The sequence below is a fragment of the Dryobates pubescens genome, chromosome 2 (genome assembly GCF_014839835.1).
Source record: "Dryobates pubescens isolate bDryPub1 chromosome 2, bDryPub1.pri, whole genome shotgun sequence".
In the NCBI taxonomy this organism is placed as follows: domain Eukaryota; kingdom Metazoa; phylum Chordata; class Aves; order Piciformes; family Picidae; genus Dryobates; species Dryobates pubescens.
The window spans coordinates 50,150,310-50,176,196 of NC_071613.1; the positions used below are offsets into that span (position 1 = coordinate 50,150,310).

General features: G+C 39.1%; 1 protein-coding gene across 15 annotated transcripts in view; it reads left to right on the top strand.

Moving 5' to 3' along the window:
* The window catches only part of BAZ2B (bromodomain adjacent to zinc finger domain 2B), a 127,259-nt gene that overhangs the window by 77,860 nt on the left and 23,512 nt on the right, over positions 1-25,887 (top strand). For 5 of the 15 annotated variants that reach the window (XM_054177310.1, XM_054177259.1, XM_054177242.1 and 2 more), the window contains 18 exons: positions 334-732; positions 3,165-3,774; positions 4,985-5,281; positions 7,102-7,162; positions 7,704-7,812; positions 8,076-8,177; positions 12,467-12,677; positions 13,968-14,060; positions 14,184-14,245; positions 15,644-15,709; positions 16,435-16,500; positions 19,054-19,098; positions 19,349-19,381; positions 20,564-20,629; positions 21,262-21,402; positions 22,196-22,450; positions 23,245-23,459; positions 24,610-24,684. In XM_054177310.1, coding sequence (XP_054033285.1) covers positions 334-732; positions 3,165-3,774; positions 4,985-5,281; positions 7,102-7,162; positions 7,704-7,812; positions 8,076-8,177; positions 12,467-12,677; positions 13,968-14,060; positions 14,184-14,245; positions 15,644-15,709; positions 16,435-16,500; positions 19,054-19,098; positions 19,349-19,381; positions 20,564-20,629; positions 21,262-21,402; positions 22,196-22,450; positions 23,245-23,459; positions 24,610-24,684 — 2,906 coding nt within the window. The remainder of the gene's footprint in view (positions 1-333; positions 733-3,164; positions 3,775-4,984; positions 5,282-7,101; positions 7,163-7,703; positions 7,813-8,075; positions 8,178-12,466; positions 12,678-13,967; positions 14,061-14,183; positions 14,246-15,643; positions 15,710-16,434; positions 16,501-19,053; positions 19,099-19,348; positions 19,382-20,563; positions 20,630-21,261; positions 21,403-22,195; positions 22,451-23,244; positions 23,460-24,609; positions 24,685-25,887) is intronic. The other 10 variants (XM_054177267.1, XM_054177273.1, XM_054177325.1 and 7 more) reach the window with 7 other exon arrangements.

Consider the following 25,887-nt stretch of genomic DNA (forward strand, 5'->3'; position numbering starts at 1 on the left):
CTAGGTGAGCAGCTGGACTTGATGATCTCAAATGTCTCTTCCAACCTCAATACTTCTGTGATGCAGTCAAAAATACGTTTTTAATCAGCCATGGTTTAGTAGTGCTTCTCTACTAAGCATTGTCTTCCCATGCTGAAACTATCTGGGAGGAAAAGAACCTCAAGCCCTTAACAATAAATATTTGACAAGATTGATTTAAAAATTATTATTTCTCATGTGCTCCCAAGAATAGTACAAATGTTTTGTGGGAAATGGTGATGCATATTTGTTTTTGTGTTTTAAAGAAACTTCCACTGATCAAATATGAACAGTCAAAAATACCTATTTTCACAGGTGCTAATGCATAGTGGTGTAACAGATATGAAAAGTGATGGACAAAAACCACATGAAAAGTCCCAAGAGAAAAGAACACACCAGCAGATACCTCTTGTGTCTGATTCCCAGACTCACTCATCATTCCAGTCCCAGCAGAAGCAGCCTCAGGTTTTGTCACAGCAGCTTCCAATTATTTTCCAAAGCTCTCAGGCAAAGGAGGAATCTGTGAACAAACACACAAGTGTAATACAGTCTACGGGATTGGTTCCCAATGTGAAACCTTTGTCTTTGGTACATCAAGCCAAAAAGGAAACCTATTTAAAACTCATAGTTCCTTCCCCTGATCTTCTCAAAGCAGGGAATAAAAATACCTCTGAAGAATCAATCTCATTGACCAGCGATGTAAGATCGAAACGGGTGAGTGAAAAAAGACTGGGTTTAAGTTATTTGTAACCTGTCTTGCCTGCTTGAGAAGATGCAACATTGTGCTACCAAGTTCTTTTAAATATAATGCTTTAATAATATATATTTATTCATTTTCATACTGTGGGGTTTTTTCCCCCCTGTGTTTTTAGAGTTAATACAGATACCCAAATGATGTCAGTTAACTAAATATCCGTGGGTTGTATGTGTTTTGAACTGTGGTGGATAGGTTTGGGGTTTGTTGTATGTTGTTGTTTGTAAGAGAACAGCAAATATTATGCTTTAATTTGGGAAACTGTTTACTGTGCAAGTGCCCTAAATTATTCTGTAACTTTGTAATCTAGGTGGTGGTACACGTGCACACAGCCTAATACATGCACGATGTGCTCATACACACAACTCACTGCCACATAATGACAGGCCTGAGTTTCATGCCCATCACACAGTGGAACTTTGCTGCTCTGTTGAAATAATCAGTGTATGGGTGGCAGCAATGGCTACAAAGAAAACAAAAGATTGTGTCATGCATCTCATAAGGAAGATGAGCAGCTAAAATCAATGCAAAATAAGAAAAGTACTCGTATCAATTGTGTGGCCTAGGTGTTTTCCCTGTGATTCTCCTAGTTTCAGTCAGAATGCCAATTAAATACTTTCCATATCTAGTATGTAAGCATGGCATTGCTTTGGTTCAAGTTGGGTAGTTTTAAGCCACAGTAGTTAACATTTCCTATATTCACCATGATTTTAAACAACATAGCTGAAAGCCTTTTTAAAAACTGTGTTCCATTTAATCTTGGGATTTTATTTGCTCTTTAAAGACAGGAAGAGATATTTATGTACTTGATAGCTATTAAAATTTACTATAGCTATTGTAATAAATCTGGTTCTCCATTGTACTGATGAGGAGTCCACACTGTGTGTTCATAGGCCTGTCTTAACAGTTCTGTAGCTCACAAAAATTCTTTGTAGGTTCTCAGTTTATTTGCTTTAGTAATATAAATTATGGTGACTGGTGGTGAATTTAGAATAGAATAGAATAAACCAGGTTGGAAGAGACCTTCAAGATCATCGTGTCCAACCTATCATCCAACACCACCTAATCAACTAAACCATGCAACCAAGCATCATCCTGTCAAGTCTCCTCCTGAACACCCCCAGTGATGGCAACTCCACCACCTCCTCGGGCAGCCCATTCCAATGGGCAATCACTTTAACCATTAGGTTTGAATGGGGATTAGAAGAAAATAAAATCCCAGCATTTTAGAATTGCTGAGGCTTTATATATAAAAATGTATTAAAAACGGGCATTTTCCAGGGCAACTTTCTTTTAAACTAAGTAGTAGTTGGTGCAGAGTATAGTGAACTGATTTGCAGGGAACTTGCAGTCCATGCTGAGGACTGGAAAAAAAAGTTCTTATCACGTAGCTTTATTTTTAGACCAGAATACAAATGCTATTTTCCCTTTCAACTTGTAAAGTTCAGGGAAGCTAGATATTTACCTGAAATAGTTAAATAAATGATAATTATGGAAACATCCACCTTTGCCATTGGAAGAGGCATCTGCTGTCACACTTAGGTTTTGAGTCTTTAGCTGACGATGCATCACCCATTTAGGGCTAAGAGTTCTTCAAAACATTCGCTGGAAACCACAGGATAAGTTTTCATCATTTCTTTTTTGAATGTGAGCAACTTCAAGAATATTTTGTATTTTATTTAGTATTTCAGCATTGATTTATCCATTCTGATATTGTTTTTCCATCAGAGATGATCTATTTTCTTTTTCCTGGAAGAGCTTTAGGATTAAAGATGGTGTAAGCTTTAAGTGAGCCACCATTGATTAAGTTTTACCTGAAGACCCTCCAAGTGCTACTTTTTCAGAGTTAGAAACTTGGCCTATCACCCTGCTTCTGAGAAATGCTTTTTTCTGTTTTCTGTGCCAAGAGCCTCCTCTTGGTTTTCTGCTACTGTTGCAGCCATTAGTGGTTTGTATTTTCCTCGTGCTTTGAAATGAACACATTATTAAAGCTGGCTTTACGTTCAGTAATGAGATTTTGACATAGGTTGTATGAGTGAAAGCAGGTTTTTATCCTGTGCCACTGTATAAGACTAATCTCTTGTTAAAAATGTCATTTTTCAAGATGCTTAATACCTCTATGAAAATCATTATCTGGAGTGAAAAAGCTTCCCTACATAATTTAGATCACTTTTATCTTGAGTTTGGTTTGTCTTTTCCAGCTTGATTTGCAGTGAAAATCATGAGAGACTTGTAGTGGCTGATGTCTTCTGCTGTAGCTAGTGCTACTTGTACCCTGGTAAAAATAGCTTAGCAGATGTTTAAGATTTCACACTGTTCACCTGCCTGAATACTTCTTTTAAAAGTTTTTTTCAAATCCCTGGTTTATTCCTCTGTCTTCTTACTTCTTTAGGAACAATACAAACAGACATTCCCAGCAGCACAGCTAAAGAAGCAGGACTCATCCAAGAACCTGAAGAAGGTTATTGCAGCTCTGTCAAGCCCCAAACCGACATCTAGTTCACCAGCTCATCAAAAACTCACATCCTTGGAAAACAACCATTCTAATCCATTCCTGACAAATGCACTTTTAGGTAATCACCAACCCAATGGAGTTATTCAGAGTGTCATCCAGGAGGCACCTCTTGCACTTACCACGAAACTGAAACCCCAGACCAAGATCAATGAAAGTGTAGCCATTTCTAGTAGCACCCCCTTTTCTTTGCCAGTAAACTTGAGCGCCTGTGGGAAAAAGCCAGCTGGTAACCGGACACCTGTTATGGCCTCTACCTCTCCTGTGTTACCCAGTTCAGGAAAGGAGAAACCAACCAGCAATAATGCAGTAAATGCAGCGAAAACACACCACCGCCTTCCCTCTGCAAAACTGGTGGTGGAGCAGTTCAGAGGGGTAGACTCGGACGCCCCCAGCAGTAAAGACTCTGATGACTCAAATGATGATGACGACGACGACGAAGATGAAGATGAGGATGATGAAGATGATGATTCTGATGATAGCCAATCAGGTGGTTTAATCTTTTTAATAGAAAAAGCAGAATATTTTTAGTGTTGAAAATGTGTGTTTCCCATGCAGCCTACACAACATCCTACAGATATCCTGGATAGCAGCATGTAGCTTCCAGTCCTCCGCTGTGTCGTACCCAGAAACATGTTTTGGGTATTCTAATACTTGGGCATATGGCAGGTATTCTTTCAGCTGTCCTAGTAGGATGGCTCCACAGCCTTCTAGGAAGGCCATTGGAGACCTACCTGCCAGATCAGTCACACAGGCTGCAGCTCATGTATTGCTTATGTTATGAGGTGCTCAGGAGGGGGATGGAGGGAATAGGCTGTTTGATGGTTAATTATTCTGGAAGGAAGAGCTCACCTGCAAAACTTGCATCTGTGATTAGAGAGGGAATAAACAAAAGCCTTCAAGTTGTCAAAAGTGGCAAGGAAAGCACATTTCTAGGCTTTGTTCGGGAGCATGGTAGTCAATGAACAAGATTAGAGGAAAATGCCAGCACAGTTGTAAGGGATGCAGTGTTCAGATTACTATTTTAAAGGTTCTTAAGCAATTCAGAAAGGCAAGACCTGTTTTGAAGAGTAGATTGTGTTCACAGTCATTTCTTTCTCCGCTGTGTGCTGATATCCCTTAGGTTCAGCTCCAACTTCATCATTCTCTTTACTCTCCCATCTGCACACCTTGTACAAACCTTCTTTTTCTGTTCTTTATCCTGTCTACCCTTTAGGTCTTCCTTTGCCCAGGCTGCCACACTGCCAATTCTGTCACCTCTCAGTCTGTACCCAGTTCCATTGCCTGCTTTGTGTTCAAGCTAGATTTCATAATTTGTGAGGTGCCCTTCCTGTGGCAGTGTTCAGCTGCTGCCTGGCTTAAGAGGGATGTCCTGGCTGTGTCTCATTCTAGCTGGGGTAAACAATCTTTTAAAATACTGCAGCTTCTGTCTCTCCTCCTGGAAAACCAAAGAATTCCATCTGAAAGAACAGTGCGTTATCATGCAGAATTACTTTATGCTGTCATGCTTGTAGTTAATTTTAAAGTTTAGATAGCTAATTATAACCTTCTATATGTGCTCCAGAGATAGTATTTTTAAAAAATGAAGTTAGAAAAGCTTAATAAGACAGAAGACTTTGTGAGTGCTAGAACTTAAATGTATTTGCTATTAGTTGTAAAGTCATAATATGCCTTTTGCCACCCTTTGTTTTTTTAAACAGAGTCTGACAGTAATTCTGAGTCAGATACAGAAGGGTCTGAGGATGAAGATGATGAGGATGATAAAGATCAAGATGAATCTGATACAGACACTGAGGGAGAAAAAACTCCACTGAAACTGAATAAAACTTCATCCTCTGTGAAGAGCTCTTCCATCGGTCTTGCAGCTCATTCCACCCCACTAAACCTACAAGTAGCAAAGACCCCAAGCTCTGCGCCAGCTGCCTTATGTCCTGAGTCCCAGCCTGCAGTTTTTCTTGGAACAGCACCATCTACTCTTACACCGAGTACACACTGTGGTATCTAAATGTCTTTTCTTATAGTACAATGTAACATCTACCTGGCATGTGCTGTATATGTTGTTACAGAGGTAGTTTAGACACTGGTATCAAATAACCTTGACAAAAGAGAGACATGTTTTACAATAAGAACAAGCATTCAGTTGGAACCACCTCCACAGGGATGTGGTAGAGTCCCTGTCACTAGAGGATTTCAAGATGTGGTTGGACATAAAACATAGATGATAATCTCTAGCACCCTCTCCCATGAAAGGCTGGAGCAGGTGATCTTTTGAGGTCTCTTCCAGTGTGGGCTGTCCTGGGATGTATTCACAGGTGTTTGCAGCAGACATGAAAATTAAGGCAACAGAATTGCAAGTTCTGGAGACCTGATCATTACACTTAGTCCAGGACATTTTAGCTCACATAATTAGTTGAGAGAAGGTAGGATGAAATAGCCAGAGTTGATATTTATTGTGCTAAAAATCTTAATTATTTAGTCTTTATTATTTAGCATTTTATTCTAAATTGGTTACTTATTTCTCATTTCTATGCAATATAGTTTGCATTCTGAGCCTTCTATTTCTACCCCTCCCTGAACAAATTTCATAGCTGTATTTAGTTAAAATATAGCTATTCATTATTCTGCAAAAAATTCTCAGTAGGATTTATGGATTATGTGCATGGAATTATTTTTTTTTAAAGTTCATGAAATGTACATTTGGCATTTGCCTACTGCTATATAGTGTTTATAATCCTTCATTTGCTGACTAAGATTTAGGAGTTACTGCTGCTGCAGAAAAGAATGCGTTTTTGGAAATGACACCTCTCAATCTGCATGGTGACAATTAAATGAAATTGCATATTTGCTACCTTGAGCTAGAGACTTGATATTTAATTAAGATGCAAGTAAGGAGATTTTTAAATGGGGACATCCACTCATAAATTGGTTTTCATCTTGGGATTCAGTGGAATAGGAATTTCATTCCATGTCATCAGGGGCATTACCTTTGAAGTAGTGTAATGTGAGCAGCTTCATATTTTTCCCAGAAACAGGCCTCTTCATTACACAATTTGCAGAAGATTTCCCATGCATTAGGAGTAATCCAGGTTGTTGAGGTTATTTTTTTTTCCCTGAGAAATTTGTTTTGATTTCTGTTGCTTTGAGAAAAGGCTCATAGCAGATTTCATCCATTCTCAGAGGTGGGAGGTAGAATCATTCAGTTTTGTGTCCTTGTTTTATGTGTAGTACGGTTTCCTAATAAGAATCACCATAATAGAATTAAAATAGTTTTGTGTCCATTTTAGCTACAGCTAATCTGACACTGTATCTGTGTTTCACTGGGCAACTCCTTTTTTTCAGTGCATTTGTATTTGGACAAGATTATCAAGTCCAACCATCAGCCCAACATCACCATGCCCACTATACCATGTCCCCAAGCACCAAACCTACACATTATTTTTTTTAATGCCTCCAGGGACCATGATTCTGCAACCTCCCTGGGCAGCCTGTTCCAATGCCTGACCACTCTTTCAGGAAAGAAATTATTCCTTATGTCCAACCTAAACCTCACCTGCCACAAGTTGAGGCCATTTCCTCTTTTCCTGTTGGTAGTTACTGAAGAGACTGTTTTAGAAGAAGAGGTTAAAGGAAGCTGAAAGGAAAATGTATTTCAGAAAGAGTATAGTTACATTAATTTTCTTGGCGCTTGAGGTATGTGATGGCTAGAATATAGAAAGGATTTGTCTTTTGGGGATGTAAGGATAAAAAGTGTATTTTAGGAATACATTGTTTTAATTTTGTGAATTCTCTTAGGTGTTAATAAGAAATTCTCTCTTAGGTATTTCAAAAAGACGAAGAGTAGCAGATGAACGGGAGCTGCGTGTGCCTCTTGAGTACGGGTAGGTGATGTGTATATGCGTGCCTGACGTTCCTTAGAGGGGGGCAGTACTTCCAAAAGTCACTCAGTAAAGAAACAGCTTAAAATTGTTTGAGGCTGAATAACAAGGAAAGGGCTTCAGCGGTACAGATTTCCAACTATCTATTTTAAAATGCCAGCATATCTTGTGTGGTAATTTTTGTGCACTGAATTTGCTGTTTTGCAATCATGACCTGTTTCTTAGCAGTTTTGCCACTGGAAATTAATTCTGATGGTTACATCTGAGCCAGTGCAGACTCCATATAACTCCCTGAAATATAGTTCTAAGCTGTTTAAAATCTGGCGATGTGTAAGTAGCCCGATACCAATAAATCCGTGACTAGCCAGAGTTTGGACAGTCTCCAGAATACTCCACTCTGTGTTTGCCTATTTGATTTAGAAAGCTCTTGTCACGCTTTTTTGGTATGTGCCCTTTTACTTTCATGTAAAAATCTTCAATTGATATTGATTACTTGTGTTTTAAAAAGTGTATTTTTGTGTGCAACTATTTCATGCTACCCTAGCTGGCAAAGGGAAACCCGAATAAGAAACTTCGGCGGCCGCCTTCAAGGAGAAGTAGCGTATTTTGCACCTTGTGGGAAGAAGCTGAGACAGTATCCTGAAGTAGTAAAGGTACATTCCTGTTTTCTGACTTCTGTGTTCTAATGCTACTGAGCATGCTTGCAATTAAAATTACCTTTTTTTTCCCCCCTTCAATAAAGATACTTATTTGGAAATATCCTGTGATGTGAGGCGTAATGTATCTCAGCCTGTTACTGTAAATGCATATCCCTTGATAGAATATGCAAAGCATTACACTCACTAAGTTAGCTGTACATCAAAGCTAGGTTGTAATTATTTACAAGCTGAAGTGGAAAAATATGTGATTTTTTCAGTATCTCAGCAGAAATGGAATAATGGATATCTCAAGGGACAATTTCAGCTTCAGTGCAAAAATAGGAGTGGGTGACTTCTATGAAGCCAGAGATGGACCGCAGGTATCCGCTTTTTAAAAAGTAAAGTCTTTGATCCAAGGAGCATTAACTTAAATTTAGGTGAAATAGTTTTTGCTAAAATCTGAAGCATTGCTGGTTTTTAGCTAATTCTTTCTAAACATGGTGTGTGTTTCTTAATAGTAGCAATACTGAGATGCCCAGAGCTTGATCCTGGGCTGTGTTGGAAACTGTTCCTCTCGGTGATTTCATCAGGAGGCTGCAGGAGTTCAACAAGCCTTACGATCAGTCTGGCCATGGATTTGTCTCATAACAAAGAACTCTGAGCTACATATTTTATCTGACCAGATATTTCTGAATAAAGCTTCATTTCTTCCTTTACTGTATAAACATAGTATTAATAGTGATTTATGTGTATGTGTTAAATCACACTCTCTTCATGTATTCGTATGCATAAGACATATAAAAGACATATTTAAGTAGAAGTGTTTCTTGTATTGAGAATACTGTCAGCACTTCCTGAAGTGTGAAGTTTTTACTGGAAGGAATGCTGAGTTTATAGCATTTGTGCTTTACAGTGATAGAACTCTTAGACTTTGTGTAGATAAACCACACAAGGATGAATAAAGTTAGAATTTTAAGGGAAGTAATGCTGCATTTGTGCCCTATTGTGTTACTGAATTTTGGTCACGTTCTCATCGCTTCAGGATGTGCACGAAAGTTTTTGGGCTTATGTCAGTGAATGTGTTTCATGTTTTTAAAAGATAAGTATCCTGAGTGTGTTACTGTGGGGATGGGGACAAACATCATGCTCTGGGCAGCCTGGAGTTCAGGATCTGGTTAAGACTTAGGTCCTTGGGATACCCTGTAGGAGTGTGTAACATTAACATGCTATCAATCTGAAAGCAATAAAGACAGAGTTCATGGGAAGCAGCTACTTCTAGGATATGCTTCCTGATTCCTGGCTTGCAGGCTAAAACCTTGCTAAACCTTCTTCATGTTTGGCCTTCATAAAACAATTACAAGTCCATGTAGTTGTGAATTTCCTTACATAACTGGATTGAAGGAATTGTAAGGAATTGAAATAATTCCTTACATGGTGAACATTACTCAGTATGAGGAAATCTGCTCTTATTTTACCCTCTTAACTTTCTTGTGTCTGTTGCTCATACTCATTAGTCTTACCCTTTCCCTAGTCTATTTTTATTCTCCTTTTAGTTCATGAGATGTTTGCAGATTTTGTCCTTTTGTACTGTAAAACTTCAGAATGAAGGTGTTGGGAAGGGCAGGTTTCTGTTGGCAGCACCAGCAATGTGAATATTAAGCTGATGTACATACACCTCAATGTGGTTTCCACTCGTATAGTTTGTGCTAGGTTCCTTTGAGATTTGGTTAGACAAAGGAGATGTTTTCTTGCCCAATGGGACTGAGGACTGCTCTTCCAGGTGTGCTAAAAAAGTATTTGCATTTTATGTGTGAGATTTCAAAACAAAATATTATCATGCAAACAGCAGAGTTACACTCAGACTGATGATATGGACTTAGTAAAACAGATTGATACTGATCCTTCATGAAGAGAATTTGTACCCTTTCATCCAACTTCAAAACAATAGGTGATAATGATTTCTTCATGGGTGTCTGGAGGTAATTTCAGGAATTGTATTTCTGCTTTTTTGTTTTGTTTTTAAATTTTCATTATTCTGTATAGCCTTTCATGGTTCCCTTTCATGGTCATATAATTCTGTCAGCTTCCTGTATTTTTTCTTTGCAGTGTTGAAAATCCACAGAGTATCAGATTGTACATTCTTTTAGCAGAAATGTATTTTGGGACAGGTTTTAAAACATGCACGAGCAGAAAATACAGATAGTTGAGTCACACCTGCTTAAGCATTAATGGATCTGTTCTGGGCTGGTTCTGTCTTCTCTTAAACTTGTGGAAACGTGTCGCATCCACTTGGCCTTTGGCGGGACATTGAACAGTCTTCCCCCCGGTCCTTGAAACATATTGAACCTTTTAAAGGCTTCCTATGATGGCCTCTAGTTTCTCTTTTTGGAGGAATTATGAAAATGTAATCACAGAATTGTTAGGGTTGGAAGGGACCTCAAGGATCAGCCAGTTCCAACCCCGCTGCCATGGGCAGGGACACCTCACACTGCACCAGGCTGCTCACAGCCACATCCAGCCTGGCCTTAAAAACCTCAGGGATGAGGCTTCTACCACCTCCCTGGGCAACCTGTTCCAGCGTCTCACCAGCCTTCTTCCTAACATCTAATCTGAATCTACCCATTTTTATTTTTGTTCCATTCCCCCCAGTCCTATCATTACCTGACACCCTAAAAAATCCCTCACCAACTTTCTTGTAGGCCCTCTTAAGATACTGGAAGGCAACAATAATGTCTCCACAGAGCCTCCTCTTTTCTGTTATGTACATCCATGGTCTCTGTGACACTGATCTTGTAGACCTCTATTTTTAACGCATATTTGTTTGGGTCATTAACCATAATAAAAATACAGAACAAGAGCCATCTCCATCGCAGGATCTAAGATACCTTTCAAACTGTGGCTGCTTCTCCTTTGCTCTGAATTTTATTTTGCCTGCTTTTTCTTTTCTTTCCCCCTGGCACTTGCAGTTTGTGGAATAAAATTTCCTAGGTCAAGGGTTGGTGTAGGTGCTAAGTCTAATGTTGAGTCTAGCTTACATTGCTCAATGGAATCAACCTGGGATAAATTTTAAGTTGGATATAAGACAATGAAAGGAAAGTGTAAATACCTAAATAGTATTCTGAGAGACAAAACAGATTAACTTGTTAAAGTGGTAGGGGTGACTGTTGTGGATGAAAAAGTCCTTAGTGATACATTGTACACATGGTGATACGGTCACAATTCTGAACAGCTTGGTTTTAGGAACTCGGTGAATAACAAAGCTCTTTGGTATGTCTCTAAGTGGAGTTGTATTCTTGGGATGGTCTTAACTGGGAGTGACTCAGGCTTAAAAAGGTATCTGTGGATACCAATAGCTTCCTTGGAATCTGAATTTCAGTTGCATTAGCAAAATGCCATTTATTTTGTCAATTCTTGTATTAAACATTTGTGGCTGTGAAGAATGACCAGAATAAGCAAATAAAAATATTGTTTATGATGCAGCAGATTTGATGTCAGTATTGATGTACATATAAATGTGAAAACTTTGGTAATGCAAATGTATTTTTTTTCTGTACAGATACTGAATGTGTTTTGTAAGTTACCAACTTTCATCCTTGCTCTAGCAGACACTTTCAAAATCTTTTACAAACCTCTCAAAGGCAAATTGTAGAGTGGTTCTGAAGGATACTTCACTTAGACTTTTTCACCTTGCATTTTTCAAAAGCTTGGGGAAATGGCAAATGACATGACCACTTTGAAATTCAGTCAAACAGGATCAGATGGACCATACTCCTATTCTGCTCAGGAGATGCAATAAGTTCTGCTTTTCATCAGTTAAAGTAAAGCCATTTCTATGTGAAGGCCAACTTGGATGTTGTTATTGGAAACTGTTTCAGTATTTGTTTTTGAGATTCTACCAAAAAAAAATAGTGGTAGTAGTGAAGGGATTGAATGTATTGCTGGATGATTGGTTTAGTTAGAGACAGTAGGCAACCTTTTAGTTCAGGTAGATGGATTGTTTAAAGTTACAAACTTTCAATTCCTTCAAGCTGACACTCATTAATTTTCTTGCAGTAGATGAAGGGAGAACTAAATTGTGCTATATGAAACTTGAGGATTAAAATGAGTTTGTGTTTTTTCAACTCAGTTGTTGAAATCTGCGCCATCCCAGAAGGCAGTATGTGAAAATATGCTACTGCATTTGCTTCTTTTGTATGTCACAATGTCTGTAAACATTGAATTGGAAGACAGTGATTTGCAGCTTGGCTCATTCCTTCATTCACATTGCACAGTGGATGATGTGAAAGCAAAGTAGTTGTTTTTGAGTTTACGTAATAAGGAAGACTTTATTTTGCCTTGTAAGAGCAGTTGAGCTATAAGTAGTCAGAAAGCATTAAAAGTAACACAGTATTAGGTGATGTCTGCGTGTCATCATTGAATAGTCTTCAGGGTCTTGCATGGGTGGTAGAATTTATAGAAGTTTGTAGTGATAAACTCTCAACATACAGCTTTTGGGCATCATGGAAGCGTCGTAGTACCCAAATAGTACCTCACAGCTGTTGTGTATTTTACATGTATAACTTACTTTAGAAGAACCCCTCTTGCTGTTCGTGTTCTCCAGTGTCTTAGTTTTGATTTATCTTGTTTTTAAATCTTGTTTGTAATACCTGTGACATGTGTCAATTAAAAGGGTATGCAGTGGTGTCTTCTGAAGGAAGAGGAAGTCATTCCCCGTATCAGAGCTATGGAAGGGCGTAGAGGACGACCACCAAATCCAGACAGACAACACTCTAGAGAGGAGTCAAGAATGAGGCGACGCAAAGGCCGGCCTCCGAATGTTGGTAGCACTGAGTTTCTAGACAGCACTGACGCAAAGCTTCTGAGAAAGCTCCAGGCTCAAGGTAAGAAGCATGTTTCATGAACAGAGGCTGTTTTTTGTATTGAGGAGCAATGTGTTTCACTGGGATGCTAATGTACATTTTATTTTGGAGATTTGGGACATGCTTTTTTTGAAGGTTTTGGCTTCTTCAAGATCAGTAATTATGTTTGTGATTTGGAGGATGAAGCATGTGTAAGATCTTGCTTGGTAGTTACTTCCATTTAGATGTCTAAAACGTTAAAAAGCAGGCATACACTAATCTTGGTTACCACTGCTGTATTTTTTTCAACTGGCAAAAATTATCAGATGGTTTATTTTTCCCTGGATCGTCTCAAACATTAGAGCTGGAAACTGAAAACTTGGAAACTTTTGGCTATTTTTGGGTTGATTTAGAAGGCCTTAAACATTGCTCAATACAGCACATACTAGTTGAATGGAAACGTGGGCAGTTTGACTTCTCCCAGTTGTTTGCAGCATTGGTGTTTGTTTCCCATCTGTCCTTTAAATTCTCTATAATAGCAATTTTAATTTCCAGCTACTGGTTCTGTTTCAGTTAAGGTGTAACTTCTTTTTTTGTGTGGTTTCCCCTTCTTCTTGTAGTGTACCAATTTACAGGGCCCTTGCTATCTACAGCATCATCTTATCTATGCATGGATTTTTCCATATGTCTGCCTGTGTTTTGGTCATTGCACAAGCAGCTGGCAGTATTTTGGAGAATGCTATCAAATTGGTCCTGAACCTCAGTACTTCACAAAGGAAGCTGAATTCAACCTTCGTAAAGTCTTCCTTGCAGTTGTCTTACATCAGTGTGTCCATGCAGAATTCATCCACGTTTCATAACTGTTCTCTCTTAAAGCAGTAGAATGCTTCAGGAAGAGTGGCTGGCTGTAGGTAGCCACAGTAAAGTGTGACCCGCGTATGTGTGCTCTTACTGCATTGCTGAGAAAGGAATAGAAAATGACATGAGGTGACTAACAAGGAAAAGAGTAATTTGAGCCAAATGTTTTCTGCTTTAAAAGGAAAGAAGAAATCAGGCAGCATTATGAGGCTTGATGCTATCACCTAATAGATGTCTTTTTCCTGCAGAGATAGTGTTTTCTTATATATAGATATTATTTGTGTGCACTTTTGCTGTTGATGTAGTTACTAATACATCAGATATTGTTAAAAGCAGTTCACTGTTAAATGTTGTCAAGACAAATGTGTGCAGAACAAACCCACTGCTTTCTCTATTTTTACCTCCCCCAAAGGTCTGCAATATGAGCTGTGTCTTTATTGTTTTGATGAGCTTAATATTTTCTTGTTGTAACAGAAATAGCTAGGCAAGCAGCACAAATAAAGCTACTGAGAAAACTCCAGAAGCAGGAACAAGCTCGAGCTGCTAAAGAAGCAAAAAAACAGCAAGGTGAGTGTAACTTGTGGAAGCTTGTGTATGCTAGCAGACTGTTTTGAAAAGCAGTGATGAAAAGTTTGCTGTCTCTTGTCATGGTCTGCTGGTATTTATTTTTTCTTTCCTTCTGTTTGTTAGCTATTATGGCAGCTGAAGAAAAGCGAAAGCAGAAGGAGCAGATAAAGATAATGAAGCAGCAGGTAAACCTCGTGTGATTGGCAACTCGTGAACAATGTTTTGAATTATTGATTTAGAGGTATTACACTTGCTTAGTAAACAAGGTATGCTGATTACAAAGTGAATGTAAATCTGGCTTTAAAGAGTGCACAGTATATATTGCTTAAAATTCTAAACATTTTTATGTTGTCAGGACACAACCATTTTTGTCTGTGCTGATTTAAGTCACCAAACATAGCTAATGGATGGCTGGTATCAGTAAGAGAATAACATTTTAACAACAGATTTTAATAAATGAGTAAAAAATTCTGCATGTTGAGAATCTGAAAATTTTGTAAAGGGAATAATTTGCATCAAAAGTTACAATTGCATGATTGGGTATTGGCATGATTTTGGCAAAGTACAGAAATGGAATACTTTGGTAGTGGTCAAAAGACAGCATTTTAGCTTTCAGTGAAAAGACCATTTTTTTTCTATTCAGTATCATTATTGCTTTAGGTTTTTACCCTCTTACAACATCAGAGAAAAAAATACATAGAACCTCCTAAAAGTAGGAAAAGGTAGTCCAGCTGAACCTGTACTCCTGTGGAATTAGTGTGTATGCATAGTACAGATACATTTCATTATTTCGAAAAAAGAAGGTCTAAATACTCTCCAACTGTTTTATGTTCAATGTTCTTATATTACAACAGCATTTGTGGAGGCTTAAATTAAAGGGAGATATGGAAATTGAAAGATGAGTGTTTACTACTTAAACCAATACCTTTTATTTGTGACAGAAACTTTTACTGAAGTTTCCGTGAAATTCTGTAAATATTTGTTAAAAAACCCCAACCCAAACCCAAAAGTTGAGAGTTAAAGCACCTGTGCATAACTGAGGTTCCTTCAGGACTATACCAAACATCATCTAATCTTCTAACAAGGAATTAGAATAGAATAAAGCAGGTTGGAAGAGGCCTTCAAGATCATCGAGTCCAACCCATCAACCAATCCAACACCACCTAATCAACTAAACCATGGCACCAAGCACCCCATCAAGGCTCCTCCTGAACACCTCCAATGATGGTGACTCCACCACCTCTGAACATACATACCAATTCTGAACATAGATTGTCGTGTGGGAACAATAACTACAATGGGCTTCTAGGCTCAGTAACCACAGGATATATGCCCAGGGAGGTGGTGGAGTCACTGTCCCTGGAGGTGTTCAAGAGGAGATTGGACGTGGCACTTGGTGCCATGGTCTATTTATGAGGTCTGTGGAGACAGGTTGGACTCGATGATCCTTGGGGTCTCTTCCAACCTTAGTTAGTTATACTGTGATATGTACAGACTTGATAACTATTTTAAATGGAAAAGTAAAATTAATTCCTCACTATTGCTTGGGGTTTTTTTAAGAAATAACTTTCTTTGCCTTGTAGGAAAAAATTAAGCGAATTCAGCAAATCAGAATGGAGAAAGAACTTCGAGCTCAGCAAATTTTAGAGGTAAAAATAAAGAATCTAATGTAATTTTTTGTGTTGCCCTCTTAAAGGAAGGCTGTTGTGTTTTAGTAGTCACACCTGCAGTTAGAGCTGTTCGCAGTTACATACCTAACAACCTGGGCTACCAAAGGCTGGTTCAAAAACTTGCTTTAAAATATTTTTCCTAAAACATATTAGCTGTGAGCTAAGTCTTGTTCAGTTAAATTCCTGCCTTCCTATTGTTAGTCTTGTATTTGTTAAAGGTAATGTCATCACTATTCCTGTGCTAGAAAACAAGTCTGCAGCGGTAGGATGTTGCAGCAGTGTCACACTGCGCGCTGTGTGAAGTGCAGTAGAATTAAGGCACTAAGTTTATACATCTGCCAGAGTGTGCTGTACTGCTAGTGATCTAGCAAAGGTAGATGGCTGGTTTTCAAGCCTCCATTCAGGGGAAAATCAATGGTAATCTTTCTGCCTTCCATGTTGCATTGTTTCTCTATATACTTACCTTCTTGGTTGTAGTAGCCAGGTGAAGCCAGTGTGAGTGGGATTTGAAATTCTGGCTTTTATTTTTTAGCAAATAAATTATTGATCGACTGATTATGCAAGCTGCATTGGGGAAGAAACCTCTTGCAGTGTAAATAGTGTGTGATGATGTTTTGAACTTTTAAAGGCATGTAACTTTGTTTTTAGTCAGACTGTTTTCAAGTTGTGATGGTGTTGTTGTGTGACCTGTTTTGCATGCACAGGCTAAAAAGAAAAAGAAGGAAGAAGCAGCAAATGCCAAATTATTGGAGGCCGAAAAACGAATAAAGGTTAGTTTAGAGAAGCTCCAAATCGAGAACTGTGTTATTGTGCACAATCATAGAATAATAGAATTGTTCTGTTTCGAAAAGACCTCTAAGATCAAGTTGACCCAACACCACCATAGCCATTAAACCATGTCCTGAAGTGCCATGTCCACATATTTCTTTAACACCATCAAGGATGGTGGTGACTCCACCACCTTGCTGGGCAGCCTGTTCCAATGCCTGACCACTACCACAGGAAAGAAATTTTTCCTAATCTCCAACCTAAACCTCCCCTGGCACAATTTGAGGCCATTTCCTCTCATTCTATCATCTGATAGAATAAACATAGAATAAACCAGGTTGGAAGAGACCTTCAAGATCATCACGTCCAACCCATCAACCAATCCAACACCACCTAAACAACTAACCCATGGCACCAAGCACCCCATCAAGTCTTCTCCTGAAAACCTCCAATGACGGTGACTCCACCACCTCCCTACTATGGAGAAGAGACCTCTGTGCAAGCTCTTTTCAGGAAGTTGTAGAGAACAATGAGGTCTTGCCTCAACCTCCTCTTCTTCAGACTAAACAAGCTCAGTTAATTGCTGGCTCATGTTCAGCTATCTGTCAACCAGCACCCCCAGGTCCTTTTCTGCTGGGCAGTTTCAGCCACTCTGCCCCAGCCTTGTGGCATTGCTTGGGGTTGTTGTGGCCCAAGAGCAGGACCCAGCAGTTGGCCTCATTAAACCTCATAAAAGTGACCTCTTGTGACCCAAGAGCAGGACCTGGTATTTGGCCTCATTAAACCTCATAAAAGTGACCTTGGCCCATCAATCCAGCTTGTCCAGGTCCCACTGCAGAGCCTTCCTACCCTCCAGCAGATCAACACTCCAGCCCAATTTACTGCCATCTACAAATATGCTGAAGGTTTACTTAATTCTCTCATCAAGATCATTAATAAATATGTTAAACAAGGCTGGCCCCAATACTGAGCCCTGCCTAGCTGTTTGATCCAGCAGAGTGTACACCCGTCCAGGCTATGGCAGCCAGTTTCTTCAGGAGGATGCTGTGGAACATGGTGTCAAATGCTTTACTAAAGTCCAAATAAACAATGTCCACAGCCTTTCCCTCATCTACTAAGCAGATCGCCTTGTCATAGAAGGAGATCAGATTCATCAAGCCCTTCATGAACCCATACTGACTGGGCCTGAACACATAGTTGCCCTGCACATGCTGTATGCAAGTAAGATGACTTGCTTCACAGTCTTACCTGCCTCTGAGGTTGGACTATCAGGCCTGTAGTTCCCTAGGTCCTCCTTCTAGCCTTTGTTGTAGATTGGTATTCATGTTTGCCAGTTTCCAGTCAACCTCCCCAGTTAGCCAGAACTGCTGGTGTAAATGGTGGAAAGTGGCTTGGTCAGCACTTCCACCAGCTCCTCAGTACCCTTGAGAGTTTGCCATCCAGCCTCAGAGACTTGTGTTTGTCTTAAGTGGTGCACTAAGTCACTGACAATCTTCTCTTGGATTATGGGGGCTTCTTTCTGCTCCCCATTCCTATTTTCCAGCTCAGGGGGCTGAGTATCCAGCAAACAACTGGTCTTACTACTAAAGACTGAAGGTAGTTAGTCCCTCAGCCTTCTCATCCTTGACCACTGTGTTCTGCTCTGCATCCAACAGAGTACAGAAATTCTCCTTAGTCCTTCTTTTGGTGCTAATATATTTATAGAAGGGTTTTAACAGCTAAAGCCACATCAATGTCCAGTTGTGGTTTGGCCCTTCTACTTTCCTCCCCGCATAGCCTCATGACAATCTTGTAGTCCTCCCAACTGTCCTGCCCCTTCTTCCAGTGCCCACAGACTCTCTTTTTTTCTTAGTAAGCAGCAACCAAATCTTCTTGTTTGGCCAGGCCCTTTCTTCCCCAGCAACTCAGCTTTCATGGCCTGTTCCTGTGCCATGGAATGTGTGATGATGTAGAAAAGCTGGAAATTTGGAAGAATATTCCTTGCTAAAGGAGCTGTGGATACAGCATGTGAAGATCACAGCCCGGGCTTACATAAAGACATAAAACACACAGAGAAGTTTCTGTGTATGTGATACACACATTCACACATGAGACAGCGACAGTATTTTTTGGTGTGCCATTACCATGAGTTTTGCTCACATGACACTTGGTTTGCATAACTCAAAATGCTTGTGAAAGGAGCATTGTTCACTGTACTCTTGGAAGCACACTGTATCAAAAAAAAAAAAAGTATCCACAACAAGCATAGCCTTTTCTAGGCTGTGTGCATGCAAGAGTACAGAACTCTCTTACAAGGGTTGGGAAAGACAGTTATGGTTGTACTTCTGTCACTGTTTTGGCAGTCTGGGTGTATTTTATGGACCTGCCAGCTCAGTAGATTGGCTGTCAGGAGTACTCTATACACTGTGTGCTCCCTGCTCACTTTTTTTTGGGGGGGGGCAGAGAATTAAGAGTTTAATTCAGCTGTGCTGGGTTAGTGTGGTAAAACCACACATCTTACTGGGTAAGTAAATTTTGATGGCTATTTTAAATACGTATTTGTTCTTTTGTTTAAGGAAAAAGAGATGCGAAGGCAGCAAGCTGTTCTTCTGAAACACCAGGTTGGTAGATGTGCAGTTGACCAGACAGAATGCAAGTTGTGAACTACTTCAGCTGTATGGTGGGGTGGTGGGGAGGCAAATCTTCTTAACAGGCCCTTTTAAAATTTCTGGGTTTGATTCCTGCACAAATTTTCTTTCACTTAATGATTTATTGCTTTGCTCTGGTATTGGGATCTTTTGGGGGATTATAAAGTGGTTTTGTGACTTTGTGATTTCTGTTTCATAATGTTGTGCCAACTCTTTCTACCAGGAGTTGGAGAGGCATAGACTAGATATGGTATGGGTATGTTTATTTTTGTACATCTAACACCGCATTGTGATTTGGTTGTGATATGGTTGTCATAGCAATGCATAAAATGTAGCACTGGCTGCTGTCATATTACATACTGCTGCATGGCTTTACAGCACAGTGCATTGCATACATCTGCTTGTCTTGTCTGTTAAGGAAAAAAAAAACCACCATGTCTAGAACATGTGTATAAATTGAACATGGCAATAAGTAAATGAGGTTGTTTTTTTTTAAGCCAGAAATCTGTGTTGCTGATCTCCCGATAGAAATTGGACTGCTGTTTAAAATCAGGGATGGATGAATGCAAAATTGATAGGCAGTAGTTTGATCACTTTCAGAAGCCTTCTCCCATTCACTGGGAATGAGTCCAGATGTTTTCAGTACAATTTGAATCAGCCTGTTTTAGAACTCGAGGTGATGCCTTCCCTAAGTTTGTAAGGTCCTGAGGAAGTTAGCTTTCAGTCAGTGGTGAATACATAAGAAGTAAACAGTGAAACGTTCGGCTGCTGCTCCAGCTTTGCTGAATTGGATGATAAAATTCCCTTAGCCTTTACTGGGGCCAAGATTTGCTCTTCAGTTTTTAAGACAGAAAACACATCCTTAGCACTCTAGAATACAGCTCCTTAATGATCTGATGTTGCTGACATGATCTACTCTGATACAGGTGGTATTGCATGTCTATATGCAGCACCACTAGCTCAATTAAAACTGATCTGGAGCTGAGAAAATCAATGATACTAATTTGTGACTTGGTTACAAAAACGTTAATATTTTCAGAGTTCGAAAATGAGCAGTTAAAATTTCTGCTGAATTGGCTATTGAAGAAGTAAATTGCAAGTTCCATTATAGCAGATGTAAGGTAACTGACCTGTTCCAGCCAACCATTATGCTTTTTGTTCTGCCAGCTTATGAAGGAGCATTACAACTGACCATAAGTAAACCTGTATGCTTCTTTTTTACACTGTCTCCATGTTCATTGCTTTACCTTTTTGCTTTTGATTGTTCTTGTATTTGCTTTCTAAACCTGAACTAAAACATGCACAGACTTGGCCATCCTTGTCCTATATTTAGTATTTACTGTGACTTGTCTATTAATGCTATAAATTTGTTACTCAGCTTTTTTTACCTATTTGAAAACGTGGGTGAGTTTTATTCTAATCTTGCCTGCTTCAATAGGAACGAGAAAGGAGGAGACAACATATGATGCTTATGAAAGCCATGGAAGCACGTAAAAAAGCAGAAGTGAGTATTAACCTGGTCTTGATGATCTCAAAGTTCTTTTCCTACCTGGTCTGGTCTACTCTACTCTACTCTACTCTACTCTACTCTACTCTACTCTACTCTACTCTACTCTAATTCTACTCTACTCTAATTCTACTCTACTCTAATTCTACTCTACTCTAATTCTATTCTACTCTAATTCTATTCTTCTGTTCTATTTTATTCTATTCTATTCTGGCCTTTAACCAGTTCAATTGTACTCTTATCCATAGAATTGCATGAAAGATTGAAATTGCCCTGGGCTGAAGATAATGTAAAAGTGGTTTTGTAGTAGAGCTTGTTCTTACAACCAGTGGAGAGGTCTCAATTTTGCTGGAGGATTACAGCGGGAACTCACCTTTCTGAAATGTTAGTCCAAACACACTTGCTGCTCATTTCCCTGTGGACAGGAAAGAAACAAGTGAATCTCAATTTGCTCACAGTTCCATTTCCGCCCCCTATTTCTCTAGTTTACTCTTTCCCTTTATTTGAATGTAGGTTCCTTAACTGCTCTGCTAGTTACTGAGATTACATAAATAGTGCTTTTCAAATTCTGAGGTTGTTCCACTGTAATACTTGAGTTTTATTTTCTGGCCTTTTTAATTCTACATAAGGAAAAAGAGCGATTAAAGCAGGAGAAACGTGACGAGAAAAGATTAAACAAAGAACGGAAGCTGGAGCAGCGAAGATTGGAATTAGAAATGGCCAAGGAGCTGAAGAAGCCTAATGAAGATATGTGCTTAGCAGACCAGAAGGTAACCCTAGCAGTGTAAACTTATTTTCCTGCCTCTTGTTTCTCTATCTTGCCATTGTGGCAGTAACATTTTTCTTGCATCTACTGCCAAAGCATTCAAATTTTAGTCTAAATAATTGGATAAGTATTTGAGATATATATATATAGGTAGATAGATATATAAAAATACAAGTTACTACAGACATTAAAGTAGCATACATTTAGTTAATGAAAAGCACTTTGTGTAAAAGTGGCCTGCTTCCCAAAAAGCACTTCCCTGATTGCTTACAAGGAAAAAAAAAATCAATTACTCTGATTTATTTTTACAGCAGGAATATGCATCATGTCTCAGTATGCAGGCACTAAACAAAGCTTTTCTCAGATGTGCAGCTACTCTATGCTGTCACTGAAAGAACCATACTCTCCCACTCTTTGGTGGTGCTAGTTTTTGCCCATCAGGACTTGACATACTTCAGGTTCAAGCCCTTTCTTTCCAGAGAATTTCTCTCCCTGTGTCCTCCAAATATTTTTTAACCACCTTTTGAAGTTTGGCTCAGAATAGAGCCAGAGAGCATCTTCTGGCCAAAAAATAAGTATTATTAATCTCTCTCCTCCTCAAATATGTGAAATGGTAAGCGTGCTTCAGCTTGAAATTGAATTTCCCGTGTGGGATGTGCAGGGGCAGCTTCTCTTTAGCCTTCACCTTCTAGCATTTGTCACACTAGGTTGTATGGACCTACTAGCCCATTTCCCTAGCTAGTGTTTTCTTTTGAAATATGCTACTGATTCTGCCATGGTTGTTCTTTGCTTTTCAGCCTTTGCCAGAGTTGCCTCGCATCCCAGGCCTTGTTTTGGATGGAAGCACGTTTTCAGATTGTCTGATGGTAGTGCAGTTCCTGCGTAACTTTGGTAAAGTTCTTGGCTTTGACGTGAATGTGGACGTCCCTTCCCTGAGTGTTCTTCAAGAAGGCTTGCTAAACATAGGGGACAGCATGGGAGAAATACAAGACTTACTTGTAAAGCTTGTCTCTGCAGCTGTTTGTGATCCAGGACTTGTTACAGGATACAAGGTAAGAACGAGAAAAGAATCCATAGTAAACATGCTATTTTTGTCAGTGTGTTCTTCATGATGCATCTTGGACACCCCTTCGATTTGGCTTTCTATTCTCTTTCCCAGTTCTTCTCTCTAGCTCTTAGCCACTTCTCGCAAGGCCTGCTTTCCAGACACTTCCCCAGCTTTGTTGCCCTTCTCTGGACACACTCCAACCCCTCAATGCCCTTCTTGGAGCGAGGGGTCCAAAACTGAACTCAGTATTTGAGATGCAGCCTCACCAGTGCTGAGTGCAAGGGTTTTTGATTTGAATTTTTTGTAGGGCATTATCACATCTGTGGCCACGTATTTTTACACCTTTTTTGGTTTTGCCCCCCTTTCGTTCTTAACCTCATGTTATACTCAGTGAATCTTGCCATTTTTTTCTCCAAATTCTGCTCTCAATGTCACTTTATCAAAACTGTTCCATTCATGATTCTCTTTCTCATTATCCTTGTTTTTTAAGCCAACATAGCTCTTTTCTGCTCTGTAACTCTATGTAGCATGTTCCAGTTAGACTATGCCTCTAATTCATTTAATCTATTTCATTAACATAATCTCTGTTCTTACAGATTTAGAGGTGAAAACTTTCTAATCTGTTGCTCTCTTCAAGATTTATATTTGAGTAAAGGAAAATGCTTTTTTAAATCCTTATGTGAAAATGCAAACAAACCCATTCCACTGTGTTACAGGCAATGATCCAGCCTGCAGAGAAAACCATTTTTTTTTTCCCCCTTTAAATGTGAGTGTTTGAAACATATTTGTTCATTTTAGGCCAAAACTATTCTTGGGGAACACTTACTGAATGTTGGTATCAATCGGGATAACGTGTCCGAGATTCTGCAGATATTCATGGAGGCTCACTGTGGACAAACTGAGCTGACAGAGAGCTTGAAGACAAAAGCTTTCCAGGCACATACTCCAGCTCAGAAAGCATCAGTTCTTGCTTTTCTTGTCAATGAGCTAGCCTGCAGCAAAAGTGTAGTAAGGTAAGACTTTTCCCAAACAGGTCTGTGAAAATAAAAGTACCAATATGTTCTAGTTCGAAAGTCCTGCATACACTGTTACAGAAGGCTTCTTGATGTTCTCACAATGAAAGCTGAAATTTGCTGTCTTACTGCTCCTCAGCTATATGGACTGCTGATAAAAGAGTAGAACTTTTCTATGTTTGGTCCCTTAAGTCTGTTTTCAAAGCTTGCACCAAAATTCCTACAGCTGTTGCGGGGTGAATGGATAAGGCTGATTACAAAGAAATTTGCTAGGTGTTTGAGGAAACAGAGTTGTGGAAGGTATCTGCAGTACTCCTGTCTCCCTTTTTTCCTCTTTATAGGCATCTTTTGCCCAAACACTTGTACCTAGTGTCGAAAGCTGAGGTGGCAAGCCTGATTTAGCATGGTGGTAATTCAAGCAGGTGTATGCTTCATTTGTGGTCAGAAATATATAGCATATATTAAAGCATATATTAAAGATAAATTAAAAATGCATTCAACAACTTTTGAAAACCCAACAATGTGCAATTAATTTACTGAGTTTACACCACATGCACTTTATTAGTGTGGTAAAGTCTTTAATCACTTGAGAGCTGCTTTGTTACTTGCTGAATTCTCCTGCTTTTGGTGTACAGTAGTGCAAAACTAAATCAAGATTGTGTAAGGCAAGAATGAAAGAGATGCTCCATATCTTCCAAGGCTGAAAACTGCTATAGTAGTCTCAGGTGTGGGCTTGCAGACCATTACTGTAGTGTTTTGGTTCTTCAAGTCCTGTAGTGAAAAGTGACTATAGTTTGTAGATCACCTGGATCCTAGTTAGAAGACCATGGATGTACCAGGGATAACTTTGTTTTCAGTGCTGGGCATTGTGTCCCATACATCTGGAGGCTTAACACTGGATTAGAGCTGTGGAAAGAATTGTGAAGTTCTTTGAATTATATGCTTCTTACAGAAAGAAGGCTGATGTGACACTGTAAATAAAATTGCATGACATAGCTACAGCTGTTCAGAATTGGACTTTCCTAGCTTTGAAATTACCTTTATTTAAAACATTTTCCCCAAGATGATTCTCCAAGACAAAGTGTCTGTACATAAATGTGTTCTCCGAAAAAGAAAGTTCACAGTTAACGGATTATTTTGTCTTTGACAGTGAAATTGATAAAAACATTGATTATATGTCAAACTTAAGGAGAGATAAATGGATGGTTGAAGGCAAACTTCGGAAGTAAGTTTTTGTTTCCTTAAATATTACAACGTATTGCTTTCTTGCATTTGCTCAGATGTGCTGCCATATAGGCAATTGGCTCTAAGGACAGAATTAGCTGATGCAGTTACAGGTTTACCAAGAAGCTGCTAAATGAACTGCTTAATTAGGATGGATGTGGATTTAGAATAATGCAGAACTGGTCTTTTTACAAGCTATGAAAGATGCATGAGATTCAGAGGGAGTGTCCCTCGGGATTGAAGCAAAGTCAAGTTCATTTTGTATTCTTTGGGAGAAGATAGAAAAAATAAATACATTTGGAATATTAGAGGAGCTGTCAAATTGCTGCTGACATTATTATCAAGGTTGATTTGGACCTACCATAATTACCAATGTTCATTCTGAAAGGCATGCTAAGAAGACATAGTTTTCATGCAACAATTGCCAATCAAATTTTGTGTTGTGTTATCTTAGTGTTTCCCATCTGTCAGTGTTGCATTGTTCCCTGTAGCTAGGGATCATTTGTAGAATGTGAACTTTGAGGGGTTTTTGGGCATTTTTATTTAAGGAAAACCCAGAACTTTTTAGGGGTTGTCAGTTTCATATCCACTGTTCTCCCATCCTACAAGACAAAATTCCATACAGCAAGCGTAACGGCTCCAACTATCAGGAAGCTAGAAGGCATAAAAGTTATGAATCACAGGGGGTAAAAATACATAGCCAAACTTGACTTTCTTTTTTTTTAACTTAGTCATCTTTATCTCTTTTTAGGAATGGTGAATCCTTTCTTGGTCTTTGCTTTAGGTACTTGTGTTTCTAATCTTATGTCTCCCTTTTTTCCCTTTAATGTAACTCAGAAGGAAGAAGGAAAGAAGGAAAGAAGAAGGACAAGAAGGGGGGGTAGAGGAAAAAATCGGGCCAATAAAAAGAACTTCTTTGCTAATACTGCAGATTTCAGTCTGCACAGGGTTAACATATTTTATCTTTTAAGACAATCCAAATACCTTTCCTTGTCTTCATCTGTACCCTCTCTCTAGAATACAGTTTCAAATGTGTTTCTGAAGTTCTGATGTAGCTAGCTGTCCACTAATGTAATGGAACTGTTGCCTGTCCATCTCTCCTTAGCAATTGCTTAGTCTTCCTCTCCCTCCATCAAACTGTAAGTACTTGTAGATGTAGGATCCTCCCTTTTCCTCATGATCTCCCTTTTCTTCTCTTTCACAT